Below are 27,025 nucleotides of genomic sequence, written 5' to 3'. Positions count from 1 at the left end.
ACCATGGGTCAAATTACAAGCGGGATTAAGGGGGAGTCAGACCCTACTGCTTAAAACTTGGATTCTGCCTCACGGGGGAAAAAACAACAGTTCGTGGGGTGGGATGGGTAATTTAGGTCAAAAATCCAATCAGAGTTGTACCACAAGACGGCTAAAGCATCTTTTTAAAGAGAAAAAGAGAAGAAGAAGGGCATATAACAATCTGTAAGATGCTGTGTGTATATTTGAACACTTAGGACTCTTACCCATGTATGTAAACTTTTGACTGTGTTTCAGTTGGCATGCTGTGTAGTGACAGCAGGCATGAGACACTGAAGGCATCTCCTCATCTGCAATTTAAGTGAATCATCTTAAGTGAGAGAGAGAGAGAGCGAGAGAGAGAGAGAATGCCTACCTGCACTGTCTCTCGCACTTCCGTTTTTGATGAGTAAGAGTACAGACTCATGTATCACACTTGCTTTTATTTTTGATTATTTCTAAGAGAAGGGGGGTGCACACGAACACTCACAGCAAAGTGAAACTGTTCTTCACCACCGTCTGCTCTCATACGTGGTTTGGAGACCCCCTGAGCGGCACGCGTTGCCCCCTCACTGCGTCTCATGGTCGCCAGAGGAATCCTGTGACATTAAATATTTGCGACTGTGTAGTATTTGTTCACGAATCTTGAAATAACTGGTTTAATAAATAATAAATAATTCTTCTAGCTCAGTCTCTTTACATAAGGGTTGACTAATACTCAGTGTGGAGCGGAGTGGTGGATCTCACACTCTCCCGCCTCTTCTCGAGCTGTAGTGCAGGTGGAGAACGAGAAAAGCCTCTGGGTACTGCACCACCCCCGCCTGGAACTTCCTCTCACTCATTGCTTTCCTTACAGGGTACCATGCGTGCCCGACGCGCACCCAGAGCCGCCCACTGCACCACCCACAGCACCGCTGACAAAAGGCAATTCCTATCCAAACAAACTTAACACCCACAGGTACACAGTTGCATTACAACATGCTAGTAATATCCTGGTTCTACTATACTTTAAAATTAAAATCAAACATTAAAATGTCAGAATGTTCACATATTATTAAAAGATTTTTAATATAAGATGCTGAAGGGACACTTTCCTTGTTCTCATGTTTGTAATTAAAAATGATTCCCAGTAAGTTATTTGTAAGGTATGTTCATATGTAAGATGCAAAGAAGACACTTTAAACCAATTAAATAAATAAACATATAAATAAATAAATACATACATACATTTTTTACGTTTGGAAACAGTTAAAAATGGAAAAAAAGGTCATTTTATGTGCTAACATTACCTTAATTAATATAGTCTGTTTTTTATCAATAATGTTTAATTAAAAATAAAAATTGTACTTACTACTCATAAAATAAGTGTGTTTATGTTATTTAAAATAATAATAATAAAAATAATAATAATATGCATTTATGTCTAAAAGTTATGCTCCAATTTGACAAAATAAGTTTTGATCTAATAACATGTGGAATTTGCTGTCAAGCTTTTTTAATACATATGCCACATATGTTATTATTATTATTATTATTATTATTATTATTACATGTTATTTATATTTGTATTAAAAAACTATTTTGAAAAATATTAAATAATTACAGTAATATTTTTTTTATTATTATTATTATATTGCTGTTGTTGTTTATATTTGTATTTTTATTTTAAAAATATAGTAAGTATAGTAATAATAATGTTATTATTTTATAATTGTATTATTATCATATTATTACTACTACTGTTATTATTATTATTATTATTTTTTTTTTATTATTGTTGATGTTATTTATATTTGTATTAAAAATACAATTATTTTGAAAAATTATAATTATAATAATTATTTTATTATTATTATTTTTATTATATTGCTGTTGTTATTTATATTTGTATTTTTATTTTAAAAATATAATAATTAAAGTAATAATAATTTATTATTATCATATTATTATTATTATTATTATTATTGTTGTTGTTGTTGCTGTTGTTGTTATTATTATTATTAATAATAATAATATAATCATCATCATAATAATAATAGTTAAATTGGACTGTGGGTAGTGTGATGTCAGTAATATCATGCTTTTGTTTATGCATTACACAGATGTGTGTTTGCGTGTATATTACCCAGATCACACCTAACATTGTGTTCAGATGACGGAATTGTGTACTACTTGTGCGCTCTGTGTGCATGGTGGTCAGCTGATGATGTAATGATCAACGTTTCCGGTGTGCGTAGTCGCTCTCTCTCTCTTTCGCTCTCTCTCTCGCGCGTGCGCGCTCTCGCACACGCACGCGCATCGTTCCCCCACGCGCCCTCCCTCATTGCGCTGTCTCATTCAGTCCATCCACGCGCGCGGGATGGGGGGGGCGGGTACCGTATAAATACCGGGATAGGCGAACACGAGGCACACCGAGACTGAAACCACTTGCAGTGCTAAAAGACCACAAGCGAGAAGACTCCGAAGCCGGGAGTAAAAGTACCAACACAGACCCGAGGTGCTGTTCAACGCTGATAGAAAGACGTGGATAGACCAGCTTGCGCGCTTTTGCCTTTGGTTTCCGAGTGCGAGCTCGTGTATTTGTCGGAATTGCAGCGAACAAACCCGAGTTGGTAGTTAAACTCTCTGGAGTTTGGTGTGAGTCGCTTTATTTGCTGTTTTTCGCTTGTGGAAGTGGACTGCACTGATACTTGGAATCGGTCAGACGAGTAAAACACGAAGAAGCCCAAGCAGCTTCTCCGCCGCTTTTATTTTATTTTCCTGCCCGCAAGTTTGCCTTCAACTTCGCCGCAAAGGAGAGTTTGAAGAAAGCGGGAGCGGACAAGATTTCCACGCGGTGCCACCTGTGGATGGAGAGACTCTATCATTACGCACACTATTGAAGGTAACTGGTCGTAAGTTCTCATGTTCATATGTTCGTCATGATGTGTGCATGTGCAGCTTAAACTTGTGCGCACTTTCCAAAGCCTAAAGTTCTAAAGTTTGCATGTTAACCCAATACTTTAAAATGCACCTGAAATGCCACGATTCTCATTGAAGTGTGTGCGCAAATATGCGCGTTGGGTATGTATAGATGGATACTTTTATGATTACGCACAGCTCTGATCAATGCAATGTTCGTTTGCATGTTTGCATGTTAACCCAAATCTTTAAACGCATTGCTGAGCAGCAAACTGCACCTGAAATGCCACGATTCTCCCTGCAGTGTGTGCGCAATTATGCGAGTTGAAGATGGATAGATGAATACGTTTATGATTACGCACAGCTCTGATCAATGAAATGTTCGTTTGCATGTTTGCAGGTTAACCCAAAACTTTAAACGCATCATTGCGCAGCAAACTGCACCTGAAATGCCACGATTCTCCCTGCAGTGTGTGCGCAAATATGCGAATTGAATGTGAATAGATGGATACTTTTATGATTACGCACAGCTCTGGTCAATGCAATGTTCGTTTTGCATGTGCCTAAAAGCCTAAAGTTCTAAAGTTTGCATGTTAACCCAAAACTTTAAAAGCATCATTGCGCAGCAAACTGCACCTGAAATGCCACGATTCTCCCTGCAGTGTGTGCGCAAATATGCGCGTTGGATATGGATAGATGGATACTTTAATGATCAATGACATGTTCGTTTTGCTCGAGCTGGGCCATATTTACTTATTCCTGTGTTTGTTTGCGGACTTTTTAAAGAACGCGCAATGGAACTTCGCAAACTGCCCCTGAAGAAGTTACTGATATGCAATCATGGAAGCTCAGCAATCTTTTTGGAGAGACCCTGTCATTACGCACACTTTAGAGTTACTTCTTGCTTAGATGGTTGACTGATATCTGGTGTTATGTGTGCGTGTGCATTCCAAGTTTGCACAGTGTCTGATGCATCATTTTGCTTTCGCAAATAGCTGCAAGCTGTGCCTCAAAATGCCACCTTTAGAAACAACTCCTTAAAAGTGCAAACTGTAAGGTTTTATTGGTGTTCTACTGTCTGCATTAAGAAGCTCTTTCGTTGCGCACACTTTGAAACGCGCGTGCTGAAAGTGCGCACTTTCTAAAGCGCGCACTTCTGCATGAAATTCATGGAATTCGAGAAACTTTGCTGCAGCATTATGCGCTCCCAAACAGTCGCATCTCTTTTAGCAATTTGTTATAATGCTTTGTCACATACATTTTTGATAGATGAGTTCATGATGTGCTTTCAGCTCTGATTAAAGAAGCGCAAAACACTATCCAGTGAACGTGACGGCGCTCGCCGATTGTCGCTGTCCAAGGTTTGCTTGTGCTCTCCGTGGTGCTGAAACTTCATCACATGCGCTATTACACTCCACACTTGTGCAACTTTTTGCGGTGCAGGGATTGCCATGCAAGACCATTCTTCATGGTTGTAGGTGCATAAAGAGAGATTACTATTTGCATACTTCAAGGATGAGCCTATGATTTCTCTAAATGCATGCACCAAGAGCAGTTAAGAAAGTGAGGAATGCATTCTACACCCATTAGCCCTAAATGTGGTGTGCATAGTTAGGTTAATGCATATAGAATCATTTTACTATTCTAATCCTCTGGCCATTCAGGATATATGTTGTATTTCTGTTTTTATCAAGGATTGCATTCGAATCAGAGTTGCTCTTTTGTTTAGTTCTGTCTCTTTTTTTCTACCGACTAGGTTCATCTGATCATAAATGACTGATTGACAGACATCCTAATGTGTACACTTGAATCAGCAGTATAATGCAAGAGTGTTTGTTCATATTTCTCATACAAACTGTTTTCAAACACTAATAATTATTAATATTAATACTGCACTTGGATTTATCTCATATCTTGAGTTAAAGGCATGGGGTGTATACCAGAATATACTTGCAACCATAATACAGTTTGATATGATATAAAGTGTCCCCTCTTGAATCTGAACATGTACAGCAAAAGCTATTAAACTTTTATTTCATATGCCAGAATAATACTATCATTAATACAATCAAAATAGGTCAAAATAAAGCAATTGACCATATATGGTCATATTATGAGACTCATTTCCTGTCTGTAGTAGTGCATACATGCATGCGCTCTCTCTCCTCACTATAGCAACCGACTGATTCCAGCAGCCTCTTGTTATGTTTGTGCATGTACATGTGAGAGTCCAGACAAAAGTGTTCATGCACATGTGCATGCCTTTCACTGGGAGTCATCAGCTTTTCATACAGAGTTCATACAAGCCTCAACCCCAAACCCCAATTTGACAGTCTGAAATCTACTTGACTCCTTAATGTGCCTCCTTAATTTCCTATAGACGTCCAAAACTCTGAGCAACCTCTTTGCACACTCGCTTTTTTTCATTTATGTGTGAGCGTGTTTGGAACAGTCACATGGCTCGCTAATCTGAAACCCTACTGTGCAGTCTATTTTCTCTCGCACAAATGTCTGAAGAAAACAGCAAGCGAACTGCGTCAGCAGAGCAAAAAGAATAGTCGGTAAACGAGGCGGCATTACGGTGCTTTTTCACGAGCAGATTCGTTTGTTAAACCTAAAAAATATGACTCATCTCGTGCTCTGCAATACGAACCTGTTGGTGCACAACATCATTAAGCTATTCCCTAAAGCAATCAAGTGAGGATTAATTATATTGTTAATTAAAACTGTGCTTAGGGATTAGTGATACGGTCGCACCTAATACACCCATGAGACACTGAAATTTATGAAAATATAAACCATGTCTAGGTGCTGGGAAAGCAAGGGCATTGTAGTTGCTATGGTAACGCTTGAATCAGGTTTTTTCTCCTCCGCATGAGTCAGAAAAAAAGCACGGACACGTGTTGGCTAGTTTTTCAGTCTCCCACGCTTTTACAAAAGTGCAGCTGCACTCAGGCTGACCAGCACAACACAACCCACAACACAGGGCTTCAGAGCACAGGGATCCGAAAATTAGGACTCCAAACATGTACATCTGCTAAGAGTTAAGAGTTAAGGGGTGGATTAAAGAGATCAGACAAAATCCGAGATAATCAGACTCGGCATCGATTACCTTCCTGCATCCGCCGCTTGGCTCTCTCTCTCTCCCTGCCCATGAGTTTCCCTCTTTTTTCATTCTCAGCACTTGAACCCCATTGAAAAGCAGTTTCCTAACTACAGATGAATGCCATAATTGCAGTCTGCCTTTCAGCAGCGAGTGAACATGGATGGAAAGGAGGGGCTTCTAATGGCTTCCGGTGTGTTTTCAATAGAAGAGGACTGGCTGGCAGCGAGAGACAGAGCCATTAAGGCTGATAGAGCAGTCATGGCACAGAAAGAAAACAGATTCTTCAGTTCACTTTTTGTGCCACCCGAGGTATTATGGAAATTATGTAGGGTAGGGCAAAGTCTATGCTGATTTTGCAAAACTTGGAGGTACAAATACTTCCCTATGGGTTAAGCAAGACCCATTGATTGATAGCTTGTCAAGGGCCCAACAGTACAGTGGCAACCTTGCGATGGTCACCATCAATCACCAGTTCAGCGTGTAAACTTCTGAGCTACCACTGCCCATCACCAGCCCAAACACAACCAGAGCAAGAAAGCTCCCAGCTGCCCGCTCATCCTCTTTCTTTCTGCAAATGTTGGGCCTGAATACATCCCTTCATGCCAGCAAAAGATGCAAAACAGAGAACCAGAAGCTTCCGGCTACCAAAAGAAGCCTTGTTAGAAGCCTTTCTCTTTTTTTGCCTCCTTCTTGGAGTGAGAGATTGGTTTATAAACAGCTGACTTTCAAAACACATCACTGCAGAGTTTTGGAGTCTTGTTTCTATGGAAACCAAAGATTTCATAATACATAGACTTTTTATATCCATATAAGTAAAAAGGCCTTGTGGTATCTCAATGTGTCCAAAGCAACACCATGCACTCCAGTCTGCACAATCATCCCTCTAACTTTAGCAAATTTCAAGACTCCCAGGCGCTTGAGCGGGTGAGAGTTCCTACTGGTTGTATGAAAACCCAAGGCCCAAACTTGCCGTCTCCAGGCGACGCCAGCCTGACGTGGGCATATGTGGAATCTTCATGCACGTCAGTTTGACGCAATTGGCCAGGCCGAGCGCCGGCTCGTGGGCGGTAGCGCGATAGCGAGAGAAAACAAGGGAACGGGAGCTTGCTGTGAAGGCACGGTAATTATAGTCGGGTGTAATAGCGGTCCGTCCGTGCTGACGGGGAGTATGCATGTGAATGTGGACTAATTGCAATCTGAGATGAGGTTCTACTATGCAGGTCTGATTATTTTACCCCAAGAAGGGACGAATAAGTGTGCAAAATGTTGCCTAACTATGACTCTGACCCTCTTTAATGTTGTTTTTTTGTCTGTTTGTGTTTGTTCCTTGCAGATCTGCTTCAGACAGAGATGTCCCACTTATTCTAGTAAAGTTTAAAACCCTCCATCCACTAAAACAAACAACCATCAAGAGAAAAATCCCCCAAAAAATTCAATATTGAGCAACAAAATCTTCCAAGGAATCAAGACAATCAAACAGAAGTCCTAAAGAAGTCCTATTAATCCATCCATCCTCTACAAGTGAGAAGATGGAGTGGAGGCCCGTTTCATTCACTGGCCTCTCTCTGGCCTTGTGTGTATGTGCACTTTTCGGCCTGACTCTTGCCACCCCATCAGGACCCGCCTCGGCCACCTGTGCAATCCTGGAGCAAAGTCGATTCTTTGGTGTGTTTTCATCCAAAACGGCTTTTCCATCCGCCCCATGCTCGTGGACCCTACAGAACCCAGACCCACGCCGCTACACTGTCTACATGAAGATCACCAAACCTACCGAATCCTGCACCCCTCGCCAGATCAAGACCTTCCAATTCGACTCCTTCCTGGAGACCTCGCGGACCTATCTGGGTATGGAGAGCTTCGACGAGGTGGTGCACCTTTGTGATGCCACTTCTGCAGTTGCCTACCTGGAGTCCAGCAAGCAGTTCCTCCAGCTTAGGAAGGTGGTCCCCCAAATCAGTACAGACAATCATGATGAAGAGGAAAGCAGTGACGACGAGGGTAGCCAGTTCAGCTCGGAGTTCTTGGTCGTAGGCAAGCGGAACCCTAGCGTACCTGCGTGCGAAATGCTCTGCAAGTGGCTCGAAGACTGCCTGGCGACCAGCTCCCAAGGTAATCCCTGCGGGATCATGGCCACACCATGCCAGTGCTGGGAGACACCCAAGAGGAGGCCAGGCGGGTGCTACAGGGGTGGGGTCTACGTGGATAAGTGCACACCGACTTCAAGGGACCTGAACAGGGATGCTGAGATCATGAGTAAGTGTGTGCACTGATATGATTCCAACAAAAGTCATAAATAAGTAGGTTAATCTATGGGCTAACAATAATGCCACCTGTTGGATGACATTATGAACTACACCCTGTTACACAAGGTTTTAGCAATGAAACATTTCTAGACTTTACAAAACACTTAGCCTAGTCATAAAAAGTCTCATTTGCAGATGAAAAAGCGCTCCTTAGATATTGAACATAAAACACACGTAGAGTTTTGCATCCTCTTCTCACTTTCCAAACCATGAAAGCCCGGTATTGAAGTGGCAGCGAGAAGTGGCGCTCACTTAACCAGGCAGAACAATACAGGTGTGTGTGAGACCGAGGAATATTGAGGAGTTAGCGAAACGAGGCAAGAAGGCGACGTTCACACAATGTCTCCGCCACTGGAGAGGGGAAGGCAATCGATGCTTCGCACTTGTGGTTGCCTTGGTAACTCGTCAGTCTCCAGCAGTACCGCATGAACGCGGCGCGGCAGGTGCTGATACCCTTTTCAGTCTGTTTTCTCACGCAGCGCCCTGGCATTTTGCACTCAAAGCCCTCTGTTTTGCAAATCAGCAGCTATAGAAAACCTTTAGAATCCTACTAAGAGCTGTAATGTCAGGGCTGCGCGGGATTATCGACTCCTCTTCGGGTCTGCCACAGGAAAGTGTGTATTTCTTGTAAGTGAGAAGCAGAAATGTCAGTTTAGCTGTTTAAGACATTAAAAGCTGGAGCTGTGTGGTTGGGTGCAGTTTATACCGTTGTCCACCAGGTGGCAGTATTGGTCGCTTTTTTTTTAACCGCAAACGCATGTGGAGATGATGTATAACAGTTTTGACATTGCTTTGTTCTGCTGCAGAGGGCTGGTCTGGTTGGGGTCGCTGGTCTGAGTGCAGTAATGAGTGTGGGGGTGGAGCCCAGGTGCGCAGCAGGGCGTGCCAGCCCGAGGACAGTGTCTGTGAGGGTGTTGTTGAGGAAGCCAAAGCCTGCAACCCTCAACCCTGCATCGGTAGGCATAATTATCCAATAAGTGGATGTAGTCCATTTACAGAAAATAAAAAATAGAGTGGCATATAAAGGATATAATGGATTATGTATTTACAGGTAAAGTGCGCCAACGTAGCAGTGCTCTGCGCTCCATTATCGGCCTGAGAAGAGATGGAGAGGAGACAGCGATTTCTCAACCTGGTAACTTTAAATGGGGAATCAGTGGGGAATCAGTGGGTCAACAATCAATAGGGGAATTAATGCCAAATGGTAAACAATATCAAACCTAACCAGGTTCTCGCACATCCCTCTTAGTTACAGATGGAGTTCAGGATCAGTGGTCCTCTTGGAGCTCGTGCTCTGTTAGCTGTGGTGAGGGTTGGCAAAGTCGGACACGCAACTGCATGACATCTGGACAGGGCATACTCTGTACCGGCCCATTAAGAGAAAACAGACCCTGCAACAACTCCATCGTTTGCCCAGGTATACACACACAAACATCAGCGCATACCTGTAGTTTTACCTCTTTCAGTAGCTCTTGAAAGGATTGTTTAAACGTCTTGCTTTTATTTCTTAGTGAACGGAGCCTGGGATGAGTGGGCACCTTGGAGTTTGTGCTCATCCACCTGTGGTCGCGGTTACCGTGATCGTGTGCGTACCTGCAAGCCACCCAATAACGGAGGAGAACCCTGCACCGGACCCAGAAAACAGACCAAATTCTGCAACATTGCTGTCTGCCCCGGTTAGTATCCTCCACACTATTCATACAATCTCAAAAACAAAACGGGGTTTATGTGCAGGGTGTAATTCCCCTCTTGAACACCAGATGGTAGTGTAGTCTAACATTAATGCAAGCACAATGTAAAACGGCAGAACACATTGTGAACCGAATTTGTTGGTTCATTTTGCCCAGGAATACATACATCTTTTGTAAAATATGAATAATAATTAATCTGCCAAGCACAAGATATAAGTTACTAAATAAAAGCAATGGTGGAATAGTTTTGGCTCTTTTAACAGTATATGGTCAAAAAAACTGATAACAGTGATGTAAATAAAAGTGCTACACTGTATATTGCCCTCATATGCAAAAATACATTTACATTTACTAGACGCTTTAATCCAAAGCGACATACAGTCTTAGCAATTGAGGGTTAAGGGCCTTGCTCAAGGGCCCAACAGTGGCAACCTGGCAGTGGTAAGGTTTGAACCAGTGACCTTCTGCTTACTAGTCCAGTACCTTAACCGCTAGTCTACAACTGCCCTGCCCTGCCCTGAAAGTTCCTGGTAGGAATCTTGAAAGCTGGTACTGGAACGCTTAATTAGACCTCTGTATATGTCTGAGTCTAGCCAGTTCTTAGTCTGACACACTAATAGCCCAATTTTGACCCTTGCTGAGATTTACAGCCGTAAGAGCGAGACAACACACAAGACTGACAGAAATGACAGAAATTTTCTTTAGTTCCTATGTGCAATTAACCTTCATGGGAATGCAGTATCAAACTATGTGGTTGATTGTCTTTGTATCTTCTCTGTAGTCGATGGTTCCTGGAACGAATGGTCAGCTTGGACTCCATGCTCCGCGTCTTGCTCCAATGGGACCATGCAGCGCACGCGCGAATGCAACGGGCCATCGTACGGAGGTTCAGAGTGCAGGGGAGACTGGCTTGAGACTAGCAATTGCTTCCTTAGAGACTGCCCAGGTTTGTCTACTTCGCTACTATATAAATACTGCTGTTAAAACTGTAATTCAGGTTTTCAGTGCAACTAGTGATAATTAAGAAGTGCTAATGAACTATTTTTGCACCTTAGTGGATGGGAAATGGACCCCATGGAGCTCTTGGGGCAGCTGTACTAAGACGTGTGGAGGAGGCAACCAGCAGAGACAGAGATTCTGTGAGGGACCATTCTTTAGTGGAGAACCCTGTCATGGTGATAAAGCTGAACTCAGACGCTGCAACGAGAAGAGATGCCCTGGTAAAATATTAGAATATATGATTGATCTAAAATCTATGAAGATCTTCTATTAATTAACAAGTACATGCTTTTTAAACACTGAAATGGCAAAACTAAACTGGACTGAATATTGCGCCTTGCAGAACCCCATGAGATTTGTGGTGAGGAGAGCTACGGAAATGCAGTGTGGAAGAGAACTCCAGCAGGTGACACCGTAGCTGTTCCTTGCCCATCTGATGCCACAGGTACAAAGCAAAACTTTGCTGTCCTGCTTAAACACCAAAATATTAATCGTGCCACAAAACACAGGTGCTTGTCTAGTTCTTTTAGTGCAATTAACCCTAATTTGCATTTTAACCCTTCTGGTTTGTTGTGTTGCAGGCTTTGTCCTCCGCAGATGTACCCTTGACGCTATTGGCTTGGCCTTGTGGGGAAACCCTAGCTACATTAAATGCGTCTCAAAAGAGTACCAAGACATCCAGGCACAGGTAAAATGTCCAAATTTGGTGGTCATGTGTCCAAAATGTTTAAATGTTTCAAACATCTGCATGACATTAATTCCTACTTTCTGTTCTCAGGCTCGTGAGCAGTCCACCAAGTCACAGAAAGGCATGTCAGTGGACGGCGTGTCTGAAATGCTGTCCAGACTGAGAATGACCTCAAATGATGCAACGAAATACAGCGGAGATCTTCTGGCAGTCATGGAGGTGCTAAGGAACACCACTGAGATCTTCAAGGTGGCTGGATACAGTAGTGTTGATGTTGAGGTAAACACCATATATGTTTTTCATATTAGCAACACAATCAGTAATTAATTAAATGCTAACCTAACAATTTATATTACTCTGTTCTTCTTATTTAGAACTTTGTTCAAACAATCAGCAATTTACTGAAGGAGGAACATCACGGCAAATGGCAAGAAGCACAGCTGGTGAGTCTACACCCGTATATGAGTAGATCAGCTTTAGAACCTTCACAGTTCTTATTATAGTGTGAAGCAAAAATTGAAGCCGACTCATTATCAGGGAAGACAGAACAGCCCTGAGGTGTGGGCATGGAAAGGTGTGATGCATGAATTGAGCTCACAGCTCGTTCTAGTAGGCAGCGAAAACCATTAGTCAACATTAAGAGGCCGTTTTGGATGAGAGCAGACTGATTCACTCTTCTTCCATACTGGACTCCCATATGGAGACACTTCACATGACATGCTGTGATAAAAGACCTTCCAGAGTGAATAAAATCTTCAAACTTCAAATTTCATCACAGTTCAAGAGTTCCTGCTGTTACAAAATGTACTGCCAGTTGTATCTAATCATTAGAAATTGAAGATGTTCTGTACCAGATCTAAAGTACAATAAGAATAATTAATTAGATTTTTAATTAAAATGATGTTTCACATCAAAATTGGACTTTGCTCCCTAATAAAAACAATCCAATGTCCAAATTCTAGAAGTATAATCAACATGTTTTAGTCCTTCCCGGTGTAGATCTATGATTAGGGATTTAATTCTAATTAGTGGCCCATTATGCTTCATTAAACATAGTTCTTCCAGATCAAACTGATTCTAAAACTCCACTATTTCATGAATGAAGTTTAATAAAGTCTATATCTTATTACCAAAGTGAATAAAGTTCACTGAACCCCATTAAATCGATAGCCCAAAGCTCTACCCACTAGGCTACCACTGTTATGCTGAAATACTAAAGTAATTAGTTTGAAGAACGTCATCATTCTGGGACAAGTGGACCCAAAGCTTGCCAGCAAAATAGAATAGAAACAGCATAATAGACATTACTGTAGAGGTCAAGCATTTAGGACTCTACCCTTTTCTTGATGTTTGCCACATTTGCTGACTTGATGGACTTCCAGAATATGGGGATGGATGTATATCAATCTGGAAGCTTCTATAATCAGTTAAAGTTCACTGAACCCCATTAAATCAAAGCCACACATCAAATCTTTAAGCCTTTGAATTCCAACACACCAACATCATACCAAAATTGCAAGCTCAAATTGGCATTATGACTAGACTGTGATCAAGCTGAGTAAAAGCTCACTCAGTTCCAAAAGTACAGCTTAACTTGAATGAATGCAATAAACAACGGAGGTTAAGAGAAAAAAAATGGTGAGAGTCGTTCCGCCTACGCCGCAATCTGTGTTGTCAAGGCAGCTCATAAGGCAACAGTAGCTTTACAGGCTGGAGAATCGAATATGAGACCTCACACCCCCACGCACATACTCATGCCTGCGTCAGAGAGACGTACGAAATCCCTCACACTTATTAGTGAAGCAACCTCTGCGCTATTTCTGGTTAAGTGAATGCACATAGCTTTGGCATCCTACGTGGAACTGAGAACTGTGTATACATAGTCATTAATAGTTGCATATTTCCATCAGATGGGCGTGAACATCAAAGAGCTCTTCAGTTTGATCGAGGACTTCATTGACGTGATTGGCAAGCACATGAGAGATTTCCAAGACCATTATGAAATGACGGAAAACTTTGGTGAGTTTGATGTGACATTTAGATATTATTTGTAGGTGAAAAGTATCATATTTCTATTATTATCCCTTCATTCGTTTGTCTGACTCTTTCGTCCTTGTCTCTGACAGTCCTGAGCATCCAGAAGCATCCCAAAACGACGACTTCGGATGTGACGTTCCCCCTGAAGGGATGGAGAGGCATGATGGAGTGGGTCCGCAACTCTGATGAGAAAATTGTGGTGTCCCGCAATGCCCTTAGTCTGGATGTGCCAGGTACATACACATACACACTTTCTATACACTTTATTGAAATATAAAAACATGAGATGTTGGGCCATCATGGACTATGAAACATCTAGAGTGATGAAGATGGTGCTGTCTAACACACACCTTCTGTTCCAAAATCTCCCACTGTGTTCAACTGGTAGATCTTATGACTGCAAAGATCATAGTATATAATTTACATTATATTTACAGTCTGTACCCTGTGGGAAATGACACTGTTGGAATAAAATAGAATGAATAGAATGGAACACCTTTATTTGTCATATATACAAAGACAGGTGTACAGTACAATGAAATTATTTCTTCACATATCCCAGCTTGTTTTTGGAAGCTGGGTCAGACCGCAGGGTCAGACACTGGACGATGTCCCTGGAGCAAACAGGGGTAGGGGCTGGAATTTGAACTCTCAATCTTTCAGATTATAGCCCAAAGCTCTGCTCACAAGGCTACCACTGTTATACAGAAATACTAATGTGATTAAGTAATTAGTTTGAAGAACGTCATCATTCTGGGACTAGTGGACCCAAAGCTTGCCAGCAAAATAGAATAGAAACAGCATAGTAGACATTACTGTGGAGGTCAAGCATTTAGGACTCTTTTCTTGATGTTTGCCACATTTGCTGACTTGATAGACCAGAATATGGTGATGGATTGTACATCAATCTGGAAGCTTCTGTGATCAGTTTCACATGTTTATTTAAACATGTTGTATGTTTTAATCATCTACCCTTATATGGATGTTTCTTATGGATTTATAACTATGCCAATTCTTGTTGGTTCTGTTTCCAGATGCCGAAGAGAGCACAGGCTTTGTGACTGGCATTGTCCTCTATAGAAACCTGGGCCCAATCCTGTCTGTTCAGAGGTATACCAGTTCAACCCACTTTAGAATTATTCTTAGAATATTCTTACTCATTGTAGCACAGATTTTCATATCCTCCTAAATTAATCATTTATCCTAACCTGATGATTGTCTCCTCTCAGCAATAGCACCATGCTCAACTCCAAGGTGGTCACAGTTACTGTAAAACCGAACCCTGGTTACTTGTCCACACCTGTCGAGATCGAGTTTCCTCACCTGCACAATGTAAGCAGTGTTACAAAGCATCCTAAAATACCCAAAAATACATACAACCTATGGATCTCTATGGAAATCCAGAACCTTACACTTTTTCTTACTCTTTCTGCAGGACACCATCAACGAGACATGCATCGCATGGGACGAGAGCGAGACGTAAGTGTTAATTCTCCAGCCTGTGATTGTCACGTGTGGGTGAATGAGTGTGAGCTCGTCCGAGTACATTCAGGTCTTTAGAGGTGTGCGTCTGCTCCAGTTAACACAGTAACAGGCCAGTTGGCCTTCGTGCTTGTACAGCAGAGAAGGGCACTGACACTCCTACCTTCTTGCCATGTGTCTGCCAAAATGACGGTGAAGGCAAGCGCACACCGCCCTCTTGTCATCTGTATGGACAGTATAAAGTAGAGAAAGAAAGATACATAAGATTTACATTACATTACATTTTCGGCATTTAGCAGACGCCTTTATCCAAAGCAACTTACATTACAGTATACAGTCTGAGCAATTGAGGGTTAAAGACCTTGCTCAAGGGCCCAACAGCAGCAACCTGGCAGTGGTGGGGCTTGAACCAGCAACCTTCTGGTTACTAGTACAGTACCTTAACCACTAGGCTACGGCTTGCCCGACGTAAGAGACAAATGAACAACATGAATTACATATTGGGTGGCTTCTATAGTTGTGCAATAAATGTGGAAGCTACAAGTCTATGTAGCTAACAGGTCATTAAATAATGCCTATAAAATGGAAAAACAAACCAAAAAACCCTTGACCGTGGGAATTTTTACTGATAGCTGGGAGTTTTTAAGACTTTTAATGGTTAACAAGTAATGGGAATCTATCCTACCTGGAATATTGTCCATACAAATGTCATCAATATAAATTCTGATCTACAGAAAAATCAGCCCCTGCTACACATCTGTACCTGAATCTGTATCACTGGAAGCTATTTAGATGACAAAATAGTCCCACTTGAACCATTATTCTGTAAATACGACCTGCTCTAGTTTTACATTTGAACCTAAACATTGAATCTAAAGCAGCTTACAAGTATCGGAAGTCAATCTCACCCACAATATTAAGTGATGGATGTGACTAACATCCTGTACATGAAGCCAGAGCACAGCTGTACATCCATCCTCTTCAATTCCTGCATCTCCCTCTATTCACAGCATTCACACAGTGGTCATGTGACTTGACATCCACTCCTCTGACGCCTCGGCTTGACATTTTTAACTGTCACCATTTCTATGACAACCGCATCATCTTTAAGATAGAGAGAAAAGAGAGAGTAAATATAGTGAATTACTATCATTAGGAATGTGACTGAGTACAATGCAAGCAATTAAGGGTCGAGGGCCTCTCTCAGGGGCCTAATGAGGAGAATTTGATGGTGGTGGAGCTTGAACCAGCAACCCTTCAATCAGACTCCAATAGCCTACCTACTACTGTCCATCAGTGTGTGCTTTGTCCATTTACATTTTTGGCACTTTTATCCAAAGTGACTTACAGTACTGACAGCATATTGTCTGAGCAATTGAGAATTAAGGGCCTTGCTCAAGAGCCCGACAGTGGCAACCTGGCAGTGGTGGGGCTTGAACCAGTGACCTTATGATTACTAGTCCAGCACCTTAACCACTAGGCTACAACTGCCCACTTGTAGCTTAGTCTTAATCTAATATACATTTACAACATTTAGCAGACGCCTTCATCCAAAGCGACTTACAGTACTGAGATAGTATACAGTCTGAGCAATTGAGAATTAAGGGCCTTGCTTAAGGGCCCAACAGCAGCAGCCTAGCAGTGAACCAGCAACCTTCTGATTACTAGTCCAGTACCTTAACCGCTAGTCTGGTTAAAAATAGCATTGCTAACAGAAGTTTTGCTCTGCCTCTCTCTCTTTTTCATCACTGACACCCGTTTATGTGCCGAAAAAATCCTGAGGGCTCATTTTGCAGTGTGAGATCTCTGAAACGCACCTTTTGTTCCCTCTCCCTCCCTCCTCTCGCTCTCTCCTCTCTCTCTCTCTCTCGCTCTCTCTCTCACACAGTGAGTCGTTGCTGGGCTCGTGGTCGGCTCGTGGCTGCAGAGCGCTCGCGCTCGATTCAGGCAGGACCAGGTGCATGTGCGACGATCTGTCCACCTTCGCCATCTTAGCACGGCCGAACCCCGATTCAGTAAGTACACCTGCACCAGTGTGTGTGTTGAGTTTGTGTATCTGTATGTGTGTGTGTGTGTGTTCAGTGCATGTCCTAGCTGAAAGGGAGAAGGAAATAATAAGACCTTGTGCAGATGTCTTTTGTTGTTTTCAATAAATCTGTCGCAAGATCAGTATAAAATAGATCATTTAAATGCAAATGCTTAGTAGTGGTGCACGGTTATTAATCAGTGTATCTGTGTAGATGATTTGCTTGCATTCCTGCATTCCTGCAGTCCGTCAATATAGTCCGTTGTTGATTAATACTTTCTGAAAGGACAATCGTAAATAATTAGCCAGAATAAACAACATATTTTATTACAGCTAATAAAACGTGGAATAGAATTCAGCTGATTTTCCTAAGGATCTATTTTATTGTTTATACTCGTTGTTCCTTTTGTACTGTATTGCCTTCAGTCATGTGATACATGCCGCTACCTTATCCGAGAAATATCAATCCACGTTCATTTATGCCAGTATTTGCTGCAATATTATGGCCCGATTTTTTGCGCAGAGCCGTGCAGATCAGCTCTGCTCCTTATTTGATTGGAGGCTGCCTCACTGCCCCTGAAGCATCTTGCTCTCCTGTTGCCTTGGCAACCGCATCCGCTGTGCGACTTAGCTCTGTTTTTGATGGAACTGTTCAAGAGATAACGAGAAAAACAACAGCCCTGGCTTTAGAAATAGTGATACGCTGGTATTTGATCACATCGTTGAAAAAATAGATAAATAAATAAACGTGTTAGCCAGAAGTAAATGGACGTGTACATTTCTGCTAAAGTAAGATGACCAGGACTATGTTCTGGACTGGTTTAAATCAGTCTAGTAATGGCCCAGTAATGGTAATTAAATTAGTTACTTAAATAAGTATATGTATAAACGAATGCCTGCCTGTTTGTGTCTGTTTTGTTTATGTAATTTAGATTCTTTTAACCTTAATAGTGTGAATAAAGACCCCAGTAACATCCTCCCTCTATCCTAATCCTCCTTACATCCAGCATTCCTGCACAACCATCGTTCCATCACAACAAATGAAACATGGCTACCCAAATAAAGCTAAAGAAATTAGCCTGATGCACAGGAGATTTTTTTTATGACTCCTTGGCTCCAACCTAGACAATCATTGCTCTCCTGGGACATAAAAGATGGAAAGAGAGCTGAGCCACATGATGAGATGATGAGACTCATAGTGTGGTTTTTTTGATGCAGTCTATTTTCTGAGGCAAAACCGAGGCTTTGGATGCACCTAACGAGTCTGCCTCATTATAGGTAGATCAATCCCAGTCAGTCCTCTTGCTATCCTCTACGGCCTCCATGTCCTCATTTTGTTTGTTTTTTTCTTGGCTGACAAACATTTTAGATTTCAAGGACAAAACCAGCCAGACGTCTTTTTAGGTCACTGGCTGGATTCATCACTCATTGCTACAACATGGAACGTATTTTTGTAGAGACTCCACTAAGATCATTCTTACTCTGATCTTTTGGTGCATTTTAGGGATGAAAGATACCACTCTTAAAAGATCCATCCATCGCAGAGCAACATATATTTACATATTTACTTCCTTACAAACCTGAGGGCAAATGCAAGCAGTTAATTTAGCATGACATATTTTTAGACAGTGGGAGGGAATCTAGTACCCAGAGAAAACCCACAATGATTGGAGAAAAATATCCAGACTCCTCATAGACCTCATAGTGCCCTGAGGTGCAAATTGAACTCAGGTCCTCAGGATCCATGTTGTCCCCCACCTTTAAAAATCATTACAACCACAATTTCACACATGTTCTCACAGCGCTGTGTGTCTGTTCAGACATTCCCGCTGGCACAAAATGGGTATTTAGTTTTCACCCGCCAACAACACAGATTAAAGCAGAGGTGCGAATTAGTCCACCTGGCCCCGATGGAATACACACACACACACACGCAGACACTCTTCATTCTTTCACCTTCATTTCTCCTTCCCCAGCACTGCCCTACTTGTGTCATTCATCCAGTCTGTAAAGCAGCACTGAGGACGTGTGTGTATGTGCTAATGCTCTAAACCAATTTGCATCTTTTCCTCTCTAGAACATGGATAAGAACCTGTTACCATCAGTTACAATGATTGTGGGATGTGGCGTTTCATCGCTGACTCTCCTGCTTCTCATCATCATCTATGTCTCTGTTTGGAAGTAAGAAAACAATAACACACATACACACACACTAATACACATATTTTATTATTTGTGATTATTAGTTAAATGGTTATTTGTTCTAATAATGGCTTATTTTTTTCCCTCAGGTATATCCGCTCTGAGCGCTCAGTCATCCTTATCAACTTCTGCTTGTCTATCATATGTTCCAATGCATTGATTCTGATTGGTCAAACTCAGGCTCGCAATAAGGTATGACATCATCCTGACCCAGTGATCAATAATACACTGTGTTCTGGGTTATTATTGTTATTGTAATATGTATTTCATAATTACATGTGTAATAACATGATAATAACACTAACAATTATATATATATATATATATATATATATATATATATATATATATATATATACATATATTTTGTATATATACACATTTTTTTTTTTTTTTTTTTTTTGGTTATTCAGTTATTGTAATATGTATTTCATAATTCTATGTATAAGAACATGATAATAACAATAATAATTATAATTATAATAATAATATATACAGTACCAGTCAAAAGTTTGGACACACTTTTCCATTCAATTGAATTGAAAAGTGTTTCCAAACTTTTGACTGGTACTGTATATATATATATATATATATATATGGTTATTTGGTTATTGTAATATGTATTTTATTATTACATATGTAATAACATGGTAATAACACTAATAATTCTATATATATGGTTATTCAGTTATTGTAATATGTATTTCATAATTACATATGTAATAACATGGTAATAACACTGTAATAATTTTATATTGTCTCATATATGAGTGGAATATGTAGGATATATATGTGATAAAATGATAATATTGTGTTATTACAGATGTTTTATTTAGTGTATTTATAATATTTTATTGACTGATTTTAATTAAATATTAGTTTAAGAGTTACACACATAAAATATAATCATTACAATAATTAGTATTACATACAATTTAAAGTAGATTTACCACAGCATTAAATTAATACATTTAATATCAACATGATTTTATACCACAGCTGTTTTTTGGATGCTGATTATACATATTTAACATACATACTTTATACACAGTAGTGTAATGATTTGCACACATAATAACCACCTCCCAATTTTCTTTTTTCCCCCTCTTTTAGATCATGTGCACCCTGGTGGCAGCCCTCCTTCATTTCTTCTTCCTCTCCTCTTTCTGCTGGGTTCTGACCGAGGCCTGGCAGTCCTACATGGCAGTGACGGGTCGTCTGCGCAATCGCATTATCCGCAAGCGTTTCCTGTGCCTGGGATGGGGACTGCCTGCTCTCGTCGTGGCCATTTCTGTTGGCTTCACCAAGGCCAAGGGATACGGCACGGTCAATTAGTGAGTACTAGAACTGATATATCTCAGCCTGTCTCTTGTCTCAGTGACTTGGTCGGTATCTAAATGCCTTTTTTTTCTCCTGTAGCTGCTGGCTGTCTCTTGAAGGAGGACTCTTGTACTCGTTCGTCGGACCTGCAGCTGCCGTTGTCTTGGTAATGAAAAGCACAATAAATGTTATGACACTCTTTACAAAAGTGGGTATGGTAACATGCCTTGCTATTGCTGTAAATGTAATTGAGGTTTTTTGCTTGGCTCAGGTGAACATGGTGATTGGGATTCTGGTCTTTAACAAGCTTGTGTCCAAGGATGGCATCACAGACGTGAAGCTGAAGGAGAGAGCTGGGTAAGCACTGTTTTGAATACAGAGATTGCATTTTAGTGAGAAAGCAGCTACCTAGACAGGCAAACATTTTGGGCAGCTCTATATTTATTGGCATATGATGGCATTTAAATGAAGCTTACAATTGTGAATGATTAAATTAATAGATAATCCAATCAGACAGGATCTAAGCATCAAAGCTATAATGACTAAATTCGCTCCTGTCTTGTCTTGCAGGGCATCACTATGGAGTTCATGTGTAGTCCTGCCTCTGCTGGCTCTAACCTGGATGTCTGCTGTACTAGCCATCACAGACCGCCGCTCACCCCTATTTCAGATCCTTTTCGCTGTCTTTGATTCGCTCGAGGGCTTCATCATCGTCATGGTGCACTGCATCTTGCGCCGAGAGGTGAGCCGACACCCAGCAGCCACCAGCAAGGGCAATTCTCATGCATACCACACGTTACATTGCGAAAAACGTCAGCTAATGCAGTCGCTAAATGTGTTTTAGGTTCAGGAGGCTGTAAAGTGCAGGGTGGTTGACCGTAAGGATGACGGCAACGGCGACTCTGGGAGCTCTCTGCAAAACGGCCATACACAACGCTTGGTGAGTTTTACACACATATAAATATGAACACATAGAGCATATTCAGCACTAGTTCTGTTTTAGCATTATTATTTTATGCAGCAATCACATCCAGCTGCTGTAATTTCTTTTCCATTTGTTTTTCTATCTTTTAGGGTGACTTTGAAAAGGATGGTGATTCAAACAGATCAGGTGAGATTAACATCCATATCTGTTTTATTTTCTCTTCAAACCATCATATTTGTATCCTAGCTTGTTGAAATATGCATCATCTCATCAAATATTCTCTTTCTAGCTGGCATGAAGAGCTCATCAGAGGAGAAAATGCCCCTGCCACAGCTCCCACTACCCATGGGCCCCAACTTCCACACTCTTCCTTCAAAGCCCAGCGCTAAGACACACATGCCCTCCATGGCCGACTACGCCAGCCACACCCTGACCCTCCGTCGCGACAAGGGCCGCGGAGGCGAGCTACCCAGTGTTAAGCCCGTCTACGTTTGCGACAGTGACATCTTCACGCAGATGGACCCCGAGCTGGTGCATGTGCCGACAGACGGCGGTGTCCCCGACGCCAGCGCCTACATGCTGATGCCCAACACCACGTCCACTCTCCGCTCCAAGCCCAAGGACGATGGTTCTTCTAGCTCGAAGTACAACATCAGCATGGACCAGATCCCCCAGGCTCGCATCATGCACCTGGGCAGCGGATACGCAGAGCCCCAGGCAGCCTACGCGACCAAGCCGGTGACCGCCGATCGCGCCAGCGTGTCGTACTCGGAGCGTGACTCGCCGCTGCAGAACGTGCACAACATCTCCAGCGAGAGCCACGTCACCAGTCTGTTGGGCGACACCTTCGATTCCATGAACTCCATGATGTCGAAGAGTGAAACCATCTCCACGTTGTCCATGAGCTCGCTGGAGGTCAGCGAGGGGGTAAGTCTATATTGTTTATTGCAGTTTTTAGAACATATAAATCTAGATCTATAGGTCTATAGGTGCATAGGTCTAGTGTGAAACTACACTGATCAGCCATAACATTAAAACCACCTCCTTGTTTCTACACTCACTGTCCATTTTATCAGCTTTACTTACCATATAGAAGCACTTTGTAGTTCTACAATTACTGACTGTAGTCCATCTGCTTCTCTACTTACTTTTTTAGTCTGCTTTCACCCTGTTCTTCAATGGTCAGGACCCCCACGGGGTTGGTGGACTATTCTCAGTACAGCAGTGACAGTGAGGTGTCTAAAAACTCCAGCAGTGCTGCTGTGTCTTATCCACTCATACCAGCACAACACACACTAACACAGCACCACCATGTCAGTGTCACTGCAGTGCTGAGAATGATCCACCACCCAAATAATACCTGTTCTGTGTTGGTCCTGGGAAAGTCCTGATCATTGACTACAGTCAGTAATTGTAGAACTACAAAGTGCTTCTATATGGTAAGTGGAGCTGATAAAATAGATAGTGAGTGTAGAAACAAGGTGGTTTTAATGTTATGGCTGATCAGTGTATAAACTCAATTCAAAGTCGTTGGATTTAGTATTAAAAATAAAATAAATAAAGGACTGACTAATGTTTGTACTTTATTTCTCTTTTTCTCCTGCTTTTCCTCCAATCTCCATCACAGAGGCAGAAATCTCGTTATGCTGAGCTAGACTTTGAGGTAATTACATTTTTAACACCCACCTCCCAGCAGCAACATTATTTAAAAGTGAAAAAGCATAGAATATAAATAGAATTGCAGTCTTTGCTGTATAAGAACTTCACTTATGAAACTTTAAAGATTAAAAATTAATGTAAGACAAAGAGTACAAACTTTAATCTCTACTTTTTCCCATATAGAAAATCATGCATACGCGGAAGCGCCATCAGAACATGTTCCAGGACCTTAACAGAAAATTACATCATGCCGAGAAGGACAGGGAGTCGCCCGCTTCTGACAGCAAGGTGAGACGCTAATATGCATCCGGAGAACCCAGTCCAAATTGAATAAGCACTCAGTCAGACCAGTCAGAAAAGCATCACCGTAGTGTTTTTTTTTAGAACTGACCCGCATCACAAACTGTTTATTATTCAGTATCCCAGCCTGGCATTTTGCTCCGCCATCTGGCATTTCACTCACACGTCTGATCTTATCTTCACTCTCTTTCATCTTAATTTGCACCTGCTAGGCGAGCAAGGGAACAAAAATCAAAAGCGTTAGGTAGAAAATAGACGTTCTGAGAAGCAGCTCACCTTCTCCATTCCATAATTGAAATGCGTCAAGCTGCGAGACGGGTGAACTCATCTTCCCTCTTTTTTTGTTCTCTGTTTGCAGTCTGTGAGGTGGAGCGTGTCCTCTGCAGGAAGCGACAAAACCAACCACAGCGTAAGTGTTCACTTAATCCTGGCTAGTCATAGTCTTAACTTATGGAAAAGTAGCACTCAGTGTTATCATGCAGCAAAACCAGTACACTGTTAATGGCTGATTGGATCCACTGTGCTATAATAATCGAATATTAGGGATGCTGACTATTAAAAAGTTGAGCCGGGACTGGTGGGTCTTAGATACAGGTGCTTGGATTGTGTTCTGTCTTAATTGTAAGTTACTTTGGATAAAAACAACTGACCAAAGCTTTAAGGTCAATGTATTCTGCTCAATGCTTTAAATGGTTGTCCCATTGGCCCTGCATTTTTTAAACTGCATTTTTTAAACTACATATTACATTAATTGTAATACAATTGTATTTTTCATTAACAAACATTGCCAATGGGCTGCTCAGGTGGCGCAGCGGTAAAAACACACGCTGGAACCAGAGCTGGGATCTTGAATACATCGTATCGAATCTCAGCTCTGCCTGTCGGCTAAGGCTGAGCGGCCACATAAACAACGATTGGCCTGTTGCTCAGATGGGCGGGACTAAGCCAGATGGCGTCTCTCTCTCTCTCATGACTGGTGCAATTACAACCTCTGCTGGCTTATTGATGGCGCCTGCACAGAGATGAGAAAAGAGTGCTCTCAGGGTGTGTCTCTCCGTACACAACGCTGAGCTGCACTGCACTAGTCAAAGTGTAGGTGATAAGATGCATACGGCATGCTGCTCACGTGTCGGAGGGGGCGTGGGTTAGCTTCGTTCTCCTCAATCAGAGCAGGAATCGGCATTGGTGGAGAGGAAGCATGACGCAATCGGGCAATTGGATGCACTAAAGGGGGAGAAAAAGGGGGAGAAAATGCATAAAGAAAATATATATTTTTTAAAACAAACATTGACAATACCAATGCCATGGCCAAAATTCCAAGAGAGCCAATCATAGGCTTCTGTGATCTTATTTGTACCAGTTGTACCATATTTCTACCATTAGCACCCTTCTCCAAATGTGTTCTTTGTTTGAGCAGCAACTGACGTCTGGTCATATGTGCTTTTAAGGGAGCACTTAAATGCTTTAAGTCACATGATTGGTTGGTTATGGTGTACTCTGTGTATTCTTGTTAGTTAAAGCATAGAATCCTTAGCTTATATATTTTATAATACATAAAGTATTGAAAGATTCAACAGGTATAAGAATAATGATAAAGTGGTATATAATGCTAAATAATGTAATAGGTTATTAATAAGGTAAAAAAAAAAATATTGGCTGTTTGAATGGTTGTCTAACCTTCTGCCCTCCTATCTCTTATCTTCTCCAGGACAAGCAACAAGCACCAGGCGAGCGTTCATGGGAGAGCATGCCACGTTCTCAGACCTCCCCACCTTCATGGGTGCGAAAGGATCTCGAGCCTTTGGCAGCATCGCCCCTAGATATGCCCGGTGTGGAATGGGAAAAGCCTGGCACTGCTATCCCTCTAGTTGGCCAAGACATCATCGACCTGCAGACGGAAGTGTGAAAGCCTTGCTTTAAAAGATCCTGTACATCCATGGCTCCTTTTGGTTTGGGGAGAGAAAAAAAAGGCAGAAGCGGATGGAAATTGAGAGGTGGAAGAAGAAATCTAGAGCGTAAAGCTTAAGAAGGGATAAGACGAGAACCAAAAACCATGTCCTGTAATCCAAAGAATTTTTGAGAAGATGCAAGAGAAGGAAAGCTGTCTGGTTGTGTATTCATCTGTGTAGCAAGCGTTAGCTCTCAGGTAGTGACGCCAATGTTAGCGTGAGAGAAGCAGGAAATCCGATGGATAGATTGGTGCATGGAGTGGCTTTGGTTCTCCTCTGGGCACGAAAAAGGTTCTCATTTTTCCACCGAGAGCTTCTGTAACTCTTCCTTCTGGTCCAGGAGAGGTGTGGTCTTCATGCCTGTGCCTTTTGTTCAGTTTTTCGTTCGACTTCAGCGTGGAAAGGTTGACCAGTCGCTCTACCGCTTGAGCTTGACCTCTTCCAGCGTCTCTCCTCTTAAAATGAGAGAAAAACAGGCGCCGAGTGACTTCCCAGCGGCCTCGGCTGAAACGAACGGACACACGTCGCCAAATGTTTGCGCTGTGATTACGTTTTATATTGCTTCACGTAGCGCTGCTTCAGAGCTTATAACAGACTCTTCCATTGAACTCAATTCAAAGTCGCTCAGCATAACTTTCCTGGACTCAAGGCTTAAATAGACTTTCAGAGCTTAACATTGTTGAAATTCTCATTGTTATTATTATACAGATTATAATTTATCATCATTTTATTTTCAATGTGTTTTTCTTTTATTGCAATTTGTTACCAATTTATGTTTGTCTTTGAAACAACCAAATTTAGAGTTTTAAGCATTATATTTTAAGCATTATTCAAAACATACCACTAATTTGCTAAAGAAATGCACAAGGAACTAAAAAGAGAAGAGTTGTGGAGATGTGGCTTCAAAAGGATGCTCAAACCTAAGACATGGCCTCCTTTGTCCTGTCTGGATCAAGCAAATACCATTCATCCTCTTCTGAAAGCCTAGTCGGATCATCTTCTTTTTCCGTTTCCATCGCCAGCTCTTACACAGCCTTGTGAACTAGATAAACTCGCACAGACCCTAATAATGGGCCTTGTGGCACCTCAGAACATTAATCGACATGGTTCCTCACCCATTGCTGAACTCCAGAACAACTTCCACTGGGCCAGCTCTAGCAAGAGACTGCCAACTGACTGTCATTGTGCAGACGGAGCAAATAACAAACATGCAATATGTTGATGGACGCTCGATGCGAGGGTGATGTCAGACCCATGGCAGATTTTTAATTATTTTCTCAATTTTTGTACCTTGTTTATAGAGCATATAGAGACATTTATGAAAACACTGTCTATGGACTCTTTCTCCTTAATATAATGAATGATAGAAAATGACTTTGAGTCGTGTGATTGATATTAATTTGAAATAGAATTATATAA

The 27,025-nt window shown here is 41.6% G+C and overlaps 1 protein-coding gene across 1 annotated transcript; it reads left to right on the top strand.

Moving 5' to 3' along the window:
* The first annotated feature begins 2,492 nt into the window (after nt 1-2,492).
* Nucleotides 2,493-26,251, top strand: LOC134302821 (adhesion G protein-coupled receptor B1-like). The gene is made up of 31 exons (XM_062988074.1): nt 2,493-2,902; nt 7,359-8,278; nt 9,135-9,284; nt 9,380-9,463; nt 9,578-9,745; nt 9,840-10,004; nt 10,801-10,965; nt 11,075-11,239; nt 11,362-11,463; nt 11,600-11,706; nt 11,797-11,985; nt 12,081-12,149; nt 13,617-13,725; nt 13,833-13,976; nt 14,778-14,853; nt 14,973-15,075; nt 15,179-15,222; nt 17,114-17,240; nt 19,329-19,432; nt 19,543-19,645; nt 20,567-20,787; nt 20,873-20,939; nt 21,045-21,130; nt 21,344-21,515; nt 21,618-21,713; nt 21,848-21,884; nt 21,988-22,625; nt 23,326-23,361; nt 23,541-23,645; nt 24,016-24,066; nt 25,366-26,251. Exons 2-31 carry the CDS (start codon nt 7,555-7,557, stop codon nt 25,561-25,563), a joined length of 4,605 nt encoding a protein of 1,534 aa, XP_062844144.1. The 5' UTR covers nt 2,493-2,902; nt 7,359-7,554; the 3' UTR covers nt 25,564-26,251.
* Nucleotides 26,252-27,025: the final 774 nt, after the last annotated feature.

This window comes from Trichomycterus rosablanca, chromosome 1 (assembly GCF_030014385.1).
Source record: "Trichomycterus rosablanca isolate fTriRos1 chromosome 1, fTriRos1.hap1, whole genome shotgun sequence".
Classification (NCBI taxonomy): Eukaryota; Metazoa; Chordata; class Actinopteri; order Siluriformes; family Trichomycteridae; genus Trichomycterus; species Trichomycterus rosablanca.
Note: the sequence above shows the minus strand (reverse complement) of the source record. Positions and strands in the feature narration are given on the sequence as shown.